At 39.7% G+C, this 9,623-nt stretch overlaps 1 protein-coding gene across 1 annotated transcript; it reads left to right on the top strand.

Annotated features, from left to right (window-relative positions):
* The first annotated feature begins 176 nt into the window (after window positions 1-176).
* LOC107664050 (pancreas transcription factor 1 subunit alpha-like) lies at window positions 177-1,124 on the top strand. Its single transcript, XM_016454492.1, has 2 exons — window positions 177-817; window positions 922-1,124. Exons 1-2 carry the CDS (start codon window positions 223-225, stop codon window positions 1,122-1,124), a joined length of 798 nt encoding a protein of 265 aa, XP_016309978.1. The 5' UTR covers window positions 177-222.
* Window positions 1,125-9,623: the final 8,499 nt, after the last annotated feature.

The raw sequence follows: 9,623 nt of genomic DNA, 5'->3' as shown, positions 1-9,623 counted from the left end.
TAAACAAGCCTTATCCTAAGGTGAGCTGCCTCAGCTGCGGGCGCTGGGGATGCTTGGCGCGGATTGGTTGGCGCTTACGGTCAATGGCACGCGACTGTGGATGTAGTTATAAGAGTGTCTCGCGTGCCGCCTTTCAAATTGAACCAACTCTTGGGCATCAAGAGGAAAGATCGAAGAGTCTGCGATTGCTGTTACTAGGCAACACCAACACAGCACAAAAAAATGGACACTGTGTTGAATCCATTCACAGGCTTAGACTCCTTCTCCTCCCCTTATTTCGACGACGATGACTTCTTCACGGACCACTCGTCGAGGGACCACTTGGACACAGACGACTTTTTGGACGAGGATGTCGATTTCCTCACCAATCAAATCCAAGAATATTATAAGGACAGTCGGATATCGCAGGACGGAGATTATTGTGACGCTGGCAACTTGTCTTTTTCTTCGTCGTCTTCGACTTTCTCGTACGGATGCGCTGACAGCACCTCGGAACTGTCCCCTCACAGAGACGGTCCCTTGCTGAAGAGGCGGAGGCGCATGCGATCCGAAGCGGAGATGCAACAGTTGCGTCAAGCTGCCAACGTCCGGGAGCGACGGAGGATGCAGTCCATTAACGATGCTTTCGAAGGACTGCGATCACACATCCCCACTCTACCATATGAGAAGAGACTTTCAAAAGTTGACACTTTACGTCTGGCAATCGGCTACATAAACTTCCTTGCAGAACTTGTGCAGTCCGACATGCCAATCCGGAACCCACACAGTGATACTTTAAACCAACCTAAAAAAGTCATAATTTGCCACAGAGGAACAAGTAAGTATATTATTATAATTATAATTATTATAATTATTATTATTGTTGTTATTATTATTATTATTATTATTAAAAAAACTCTCCCATGCTTTTTTTTTTTCCAGGATCCCCATCTCCTAATGACCCAGACTACGGGTTGCCTCCTCTCGCCGGACACTCTCTTTCATGGACTGATGAGAAGCAGTTAAAAGATCAGAACATCATTAGGACAGCGAAAGTCTGGACACCAGAGGACCCAAGAAAGTTGCACTTGAAATCATCCATCAACAACATTGAGAACGAACCCCCCTTTAACTTTATTTCCTAAGGCAGTGCCATTGTTATTCTGTATACACATTGTGTACACGTGAATTGTATGGATATATCCATGTTTTGTTTATTTGTAATGTATTATTGTTACTATCTGTGTTTCAGCTTTTTTAGTCCAAATTGAAGATAAGGCCACTGGCAATCATTTTGTGTCGTATTTAATTGTTTAATTGTGTTGTAATATATTTTCAAATTTAATACGGATTTTATGTCAAACAAACCCTATTTTTTATACGAAACACGAAAATCGTCTATATTTATACTGATATGATGACTCAATAAATTTGTCTAATATCTCACCCGCATGTGTCCGAATGTTTCAGTGTGCTAGCCATTGGCCTATATAAAGCAATTTCTAAGATCAAATGGACATTTCTATTATTTGTTTGTTTGTTGTAACAGATTAAAATATCAAACTGATTCAAAATGAAATTTAGGCAAACATGCATCCTAGGGCATATATAATATATAATTAGAATTTGTAGAATTTTACAACATTATAGCGTCAATAAAACAGGCATATGGTGATATATCTTGTGCACAGGCCATCTTTTATTCTGAGCCAATGAATAGAGTCAAATCGTGCGATTAACTGTAACTAAAACGTGATTTCTGAATAGATACTTTAATGTGAGGTGTGAAGCCCTGGATATAGTGTAGAACGCCAGCTGAAAGATGTCACTATTCATCATTATGAAAATCTGACGGACCCTTGCTGTGACTCTGACAGTTTGGGTGAAAAATAAATAAAAACAAAAACTAAACAGGAGAGGAACGAGTATGTTTTAAAATGTGGCTCCAAATTGGTAAAATAGGCATGACGTTTCCTTTGCCTTGGGCAGTTGGCCTGGGCACACTGCAGGTGCTCCAAGGCAAAATTTTCCCGTGGTATCCACTTGTGTTCCATGTACCCAGTTTCAGTCTCTACGTCAGCTCTCGCAGTTATTAAGAGGTAGCCCAAACACTTGCCCATGTCCACATGTCCAATGTAAACTCATGAAGAGCGACTGGAGGCTAATATCGTGGATAGACTGGGACTGGAATCACAGGTATTTATTTAATAATCATTTAACATCTCAGTTGTTAGTAGAAACATAATTATTGTGTTACATGATTATATTTTTGATGTTATTAACTAATGTTTACTGGTTACCAATGTATTTATTTCCCCATTTTGTTAGTTGTTATCATGTAAGTTTATTATGTGGAGATGACTATTTAATTAGTGTCAACAATATTTCACAAACTCCATTGTGCACCTCCCTAATGAATTAAATCAAATTTTAGCTAATCGACATAATCCAACCTTTCCATGTATTAGCGCCTCATTAAATGCGTTGATTTCTTCTATCCAGGGCGCAGGACTAAAACCATGTAATCCCATTATGCTCATTAGAAAGTCAAATGTTACCAAGTCAGACTTAACTAAGATAAACGACCCCAGACGTCTTATGGCGATTTCCACTATTTGCCCGTGGTAACATTTCAATTTGATTAGGGGGAGACAAAAAATGCTGCTATCATTGTATTTTGGCACCTCATGCTAGGGAAAGAGTGTTTGAAAACAGGCACAGTACAAAACCCTTAAAGCAGCTTTTGGAAAAGCGCCGATGGAGCGGAAGAAGGCTGATGCACTGGATCTTTTCAGGTTTCTATTTTGTCACTTTGGGGTTTTGGCTTGGCAAAGCTTAAAAGGCGACCTTTTATTGCTTGTCAGGTTTATTCCCGTTATTAGCCTATGTGTTCCAACTTCCCACAGACTCTTTTGGAAAGTCCGCGACTGTGGATGGCCGTGGGTAGATAATGGTGTTGTGCGGAACTGGAATTAGAATAGCCTATACTTGTTGCACAAGTCATTACGCTACAGGGCGATCTCATGTTGGCTTTGCGCAGTTTGGTCAGTCGTGGAAATTTCATTAAAAACAAGCTACAAACAAACCGAATTCAATAACTGAATGAAATGTGATTTTAATTTTTGTCAAAGTTTTTTTTTTTCTGCGTGCGTACAGATTTGCGCAGTGACGTTTTAGCTAAATAAATCTGCTTGTCGCCGTCATCGTTTTTTGAGCCCCATATTTAGTCCACACCTAATTATTATAGAAAGTGAAACGATTACGCACGGTTTACAACTATCAGTGTCAACAATTTAAAGATGCGCACTAAGCTGGGAACGACGCCTATCAAGATTCTCATAAGCGTTAAATCTGCTCATATTCGGATTATCGCCAGCAAAACCATGGAGGATAAGACTGAAGATCTTTGAGTCTAGCGCATTTTCATTAGTGCATGGCAACAGTGGCATCGGGGTGCCAGCTGCCAGCTTGAACAAACACCAGTTGATCCCCCGATACCCAAAGTCTTTAAAGCCTACTAAATCCCCCATGTCCAAGTCGCGTCTGGGGGGTACAGCGTGATCCTCAATGCAACAAATATATCACTAATTATTTGTCCAAAAATATTACCTCGGGAGGGCACAGGCTAACAGGTGCTGGAGAAAGCCAGGCTCTTCATGCACCCCGGGTAGGGGGACTTTGTTGCCAAAGTACAGGCTGTCCAGGCGCCTCTAGTTTTACACGGTGCTGAGTTTGCAGATAATTGCCATGATATCTTTATTGCTAGGACTTTAATATATCCGTCCCTGTCGAGTTTCTCCTCGATGCACCTGGTATTTCAAACTTGTTCTTTTTGTGCGCCTGGGTCCTGGACAGCAGCTGCTTAAAACAAGCAAAGAGAGAGGCCCGTCTCCGTCTACGTCTCCAAGACGTGTTGGCATGGTTGTCTTGTCTTTAATGTACCATTAGCCTTTGTCTTGACACAATATGGGAACAGTAAAGCATGACGTGTGTTATAATAAAACACATTTTCAATGATCCACCCGGATTTAGGGCGCCAACGCCAGCCAGCCGACAGTATTGTTTTGTCCTCCAAGTCCACGGGCAATAGACGCATTGCTGTGTCTTGATCAAGCCAATAAATTTATGTCTACCAATTTTTCACATGCCGAAAAAAAGGACCCGAGCGCTGCCTTCTAAGCACATTGATTTCCTCGCCATCACCTGGCGCTTGGTTTAGAGGGAAGGGTAATGCGAGGCGCTTCGTAAAGTGACTCCGTTAACATAAGGCCCTCACCATCCCGCTCCATTGTTTTGTCTTGTTAATAACTCATTACCCGGATTTAACAAATCCTCCATTGCATATGTTTGGTGTCTCCATATTTTGATCCGTACGATTAAGCAGATGTTACGATTGAAAACTGAAAAGTCCAAGGCTACTCATGTCTGAAAGGAGAAGAGCGGTCTCCGCGCAGGACTAACAAAGAGCCTTGGAGATCTTCAGAGAGACATTTACGACCAATAAACAGACTTCAACCTGCTCTATTTCAGCCATTGTGTCGTTTTTGAATAATTAAGGTTAATAAGAATAGGTTTGTATACTTTGAATGCCAGGACCACAGGTGCGGGGTGACATGATGAATGTGGTGCCTGATTTTTGCCAAGCTTGAGAGCCCTTCTCTTGGACCTTCAAGCTGATAGAAAATATTGTCATTTCTTTAATTCACGGCATTACTTTCATTCAGGACAAAGCCGGGTGATGAAAAGCTTATGTTGTAATGAAGCACACTACGTGGTGGCTGCACTGCCTCCGAAAAGAAAGAGCGAATCAATGCCCGGGCGCGCTTTGGTTTGTGCGCACGTAGTCTGCTCCATCTAATTCAAATAAAGGGAACCTTTCCAACTTTTAAAAGACCACGTTTTACCTTTATTATGGCCTTTAAGGCTGTATCCATTAAGCATATGGTGCGAAAGCAGCAGCCTTTGTACTGACAAAACCCTCGACAGAGCAACCGGTGTCTATTGCGAATCATTTAACTTCTCAGCAGCCAAAGAGGATCCAGGGAAACAAGTGCACAAAAGCGCGCACGCGTGCAAGATTTTTAAGAAAAAGAAAATATTATTCAATTGAGCATAAAAGGAGACAATGACCCCCCTAGAAAGCACCTCATTCTCTGTTGTAACAAAAGACGCCAGTTACCTCCAGAAAAAAATACTGTTATGCCATGACATTGGACCTTGGAAAATAAAATGTCACCAAGGCAAGCAGGGTTTTTGCGCACGGGATGCCCGGCTAACAAGAGCGAAATGGGTAGCTGGCAGAGTTAGCTCGTCTGAAGGCGGCCTCCCTCTCTTCACCCCAAAGCTTGAATCCACTTGCAACACAAGACTTGCCTCCAGATTTGTATTTTCTTTGCTTACTTTTAGCTATGAGACATTCCTTGTGCATTTAATGTGCTCCTTTAGAAATGGGTTGTTGTGGAAGTGCATTGTTTTACAATATCTCATTAAACAATATGCTTAATAGGAAACTAAAATGATAACCGAATTAAGCTAAATATATATTTTTAGCTTGTAATCAGCGTTACAGAGCCCATCTATGCAAAGTTAAGTCTTGAACGTTAAAAACACATTATAACCTCAAGCATTATTATTATTATTATTATCATCTGAAGATGGTGATTATGATTACCGTTATTTTTTAATAATAGCTTTGTACACTATGACATCATGATGGTTTATCGATGCACAGCAATTCAACGAATGGTACTGGTATTTTTCCAAGTCACGGTCAAAGCGAACTTAAAGAGGATTTGCGTGAAAAAGGCCAATGGTTACTTTAGAAGCCATAGCTGACCTTCCAAAACTTGCATTTGGCTAATAGTGTAATCTAAGCAGAAAAGAAAAGAAAAAAAAATCGTTGAACTTTACACTCATGACACAAGGTTCAAGACTAGCCACAATAGCATCTCTGGTGCTTTATAACAACAATTCAGATTGGTCGCCCTACACCAGGGACAGCTGGCTTTGCTTGGCCATGGAACCCCATACCACCCTCGGTGGACCATACACAACGACACTGACCTTACCGCGGGGGGAGCCAAAATGTGCCTTTGACTGAATTAGCCTCAAAGACGTCTTGCTATGATCTTTATTCGGAACAGAATGGACTGAATATTGTTCTTAATATGAGAGGCATTGTATCCAGCTTTTGCTTGCCTCATATTAAATATTACTGCCCCTTTATTCAAAGTCTCGTATTTCAAGGCAGGCATGTAGTTACCGTATGCGGTTTTGTGTCAGTGCTAAGATATCCAGACCCTGCCTGTCACTTCATTTCAATGCCTGGATCCCATACTTTTATTAATGTTTTTTTTTTTTTTTGCTTTGTTCGAACTCATCGCCAAGGGAATGCACGTACACTGATAGTTCTTCAAGGAACGAGGGCTTAGAAAACCCACAACAACTAGGAATAAATAAATAAATAAATAAATAAACAGTTAATTTATCAACACATAAACTCCATTCCAGATTTCCATAAATAAATGACCGTATTTTGTTAGTAATTTTCGTAGCGTATTTTTTAAAGCAGTGTTTTGTTTTTAATGCAAAAATAAAAGAAAATCAAATAGCCATATTTTAAACACCCCTGAAGCTTGGTGTTTATGTGTATTTGTGCTTGGTTTCTATAAAATGCATTTGGTTCTACTTTTTCATTGGTTGCAGTTGTCCTTTTTATTTCGATTTTTTTCTAATAATAACTACTTTTCTAATTTTCCAAGACACAGCCTTCTTGCCTATATAAGAAGGGAACAGATTCGCGTTGATAATTTATCCACTTTTTTATTCAGACTTCCACCTTCCGCAAAGAGACAGAAAAGTCGGCTAAAATGTGATAAATTACAAATATGCAAATTTCATTCAGTGGCGTTTGTAAGTGTGTCTATCTGAAAGTGAATAAGGCCTTGCAGTCAGTCGGCGCGCACTCGGGGAGCTCGGGACCCCAGGGCGGGGATCAAAGCGCCCCATTCTTTTTCATCCCCGGTATTCTCCCACAAACGATTTCGATACAATATGTTTTCATGATGCACGTCATGTGCCTGGGACGCAGAACTCGTTGCATCTTTGCTCAATGCGTCGACCGCCTTTTGTTCGACAGGATGGACTTGAGAGGGTTTCCCCCCTAGTTGCCAGGTTTCTAAAATGTAAAAGCATGCATCATTTTTCACCAGGTCTCGTTTTAATATTCACAAAAGTAAATCTATGAAAACAGACCTTTCAGTTGTTCGCTGGCATGAACCTCACTGCTGTCCAACTGATTTCTCCTATTATAAGCATTTCTCAGCGGGGAGGTAGCCTATTTGCAACACGAATGCAGCTGTAACACACACACACACACACACACACACACACACACACACAAAATGGTATATTTAGAGTAAAGGCATCCAGCTTTATGTCATTAACAAATCATTTCTCTGCAACTCAAAACAATAAATAAACAAAGAAAAAAATATAATTTAGAATCTCTTGCCCTTTCGCTAACAATCATCTGAGAACAGAAAAGTGAGGACTATATTATTATGAAAGTGTGATTTAAAAAAATGTAATTGCTTGAATTATTTTTTATTTTTATTTTAAGTATCCAAGTACCCTTGGCAACCCCAGCATTCTGAAAAAAAACTTTCAATTCTCTGTTCCTCAATTGTTTTCCAGGTTTGAATGAACTTATAGCTGTGGCAAAAGCGTAAAACAGCAGCTCAGTGCAACTTGACCATAAGTTTCGAGTGATTGGCTGAAATGGCCTTGGGCCAGAGCTGGGAAAGCTTCCAGGCCAGACTCCCATTAACCCTCTATGGTGAAACTCTGCTGGAATCCAACACACCAGCCATCGCCATTTATCCACCAACTAATGAAACTAATTAATTTCTGGAGTTCAGCTAAAATTCCACTTTGTTGTTTTACAACCAGAGCCGGAAACCCTGTGAAAGTAGCAAACATCTTTATACGATACCCCCTCCTGAGATTGTTTTAGCTAATGATATATATCTGACATCTTATAGTAGTTTCTATGGTAACTAAGCTGCATTCAGTTCGGAACATGCTGGTCTGTTCAGTAGCACAGCAGTATGGAAAAGTTGTTTTGTGACTCTGGCAATGGACCAGTTAGTGGAAGATTACAAGAAATTAGGCCATAATCACATAATCTCTGAGAAAAGGATCACAGCACAGTAATCAGGCAGATCAAGTCATAACCCAATAACCATCCGTTGTACATGACAGATAGTTAAAGGAGAAATTGGTAATTGATTCTAAGCTTGTCCCTGAGGGTCAGTGGGGTCTGATGAGACCAGAATTCGGAGAACAGCTCCACAGGGGTTTGCCACAGAGCGACACTGTTTATACAGAACACTACAGCTACCAGCCAAACCACTCTGTTCTCCACATTTAGAAGGTCAATGGTACTGTTTATCACTTCATGCTATAGCTTATAGTAAAATGAGCATTTACGAAATGTTAGATTTTTTGTAAAGCAATAAAAGTAAAAGTAGAACCCATTTCATATGATTATTTATTCTGTACAGTGTGAAGAAATGAAATAAAGACCGAGCGAAAGAGATGGGGGCAGAGCAAGACTAAAGACTGAAACGTGTTCGAGAGCCAAGATCTTATTGTTCGGCTTCACAGCCATTGAGATCGCCTCCAAAGCTGTGCATTCCGCTGGTTTTGTGCTGTATGCGGCATGCAGAAAGCGAAAGACCATTCTTGAAGCATTCTTTACTGTGGCAGAAGAATGCATACAGTTACTCATGTCTGCACCTTTCCAACAGCATTCAGACTTAAGAGCTGCAGTAGACTGAGCCCATTCACAGCACAGTCAATTACAGTCAAAGTCACGATAGTCTTTGTTTTCTCTTAATGGGAGCTCTGTGTGACTTCACTACGGAGGAATTCTAATGAATTTACTTAAAGAGATTCGAAGTTTTCTCTTTGCTTTGTACAGTGCCGTGATATCTTCACTGACAAAATCAATGGACTTTGTTCAAATTTATGAAATAGGAATTGCTGTGAAAATGCTTTATTAATGCGAGAAACTGATACAGATCAATATCCTTAAATATAATAATAGACTATGAGTTCAATCTAACTAGGTGTTTCCTTTTTGAGATATACAATTATGAATACACAATTAAAGCAAAGGTATTTTTTTAAATAAATCTCTTAGTCAGATTGCATAATCTCTTTGACTCTTCCTTGACACTGTGATTTTATTTCTGATTTATAAAGAAAAAGAAAATCTTCCAGAGTTTCATACCCTCATCAGGTTTTGAAATTACAAAAACAAGCTGTGCATGGACTAAGCCATTTCTGTTTTAAATGTGATTTGAACTTGTTTGATTATTAAAAAAATAAAAAATCTAGTGTGGTTGCCTGTTGAGAAGGGAGAAAGAACTCCAGTTTATACATATATATCTTCTTCATCTGCCACGGTCAACTGGGAATCTGCAATTACATAAAACACTAAATTAGCAACAAAAAAGAAAAGAAAAAAAAAAGATTCACAATGCAAAGTAAATCAAAATGAATCTTTTTCTTTTTTTAAATACACCAAAAAAGTTGGCTTTCACAAAAAAAATAAAAAAATAAATAAAAATAAAATAAAA

This window comes from Sinocyclocheilus anshuiensis, unplaced genomic scaffold (genome assembly GCF_001515605.1).
Source record: "Sinocyclocheilus anshuiensis isolate Anshui unplaced genomic scaffold, SAMN03320099.WGS_v1.1 scaffold23, whole genome shotgun sequence".
NCBI classification, from domain to species: Eukaryota; Metazoa; Chordata; class Actinopteri; order Cypriniformes; family Cyprinidae; genus Sinocyclocheilus; species Sinocyclocheilus anshuiensis.
This window is presented reverse-complemented; position numbering and strand designations above follow the sequence as displayed.

Coding starts and splice junctions, on each gene's coding strand:
- LOC107664050 (XM_016454492.1), top strand. CDS start 223: ATGGACACTGTGTTGAATCCATTCACAGGCTTAGACTCCTTCTCCTCC. Junction 818..921: donor AATTTGCCACAGAGGAACAA/GTAAGTATATTA, acceptor TTTTTTTTCCAG/GATCCCCATCTCCTAATGAC.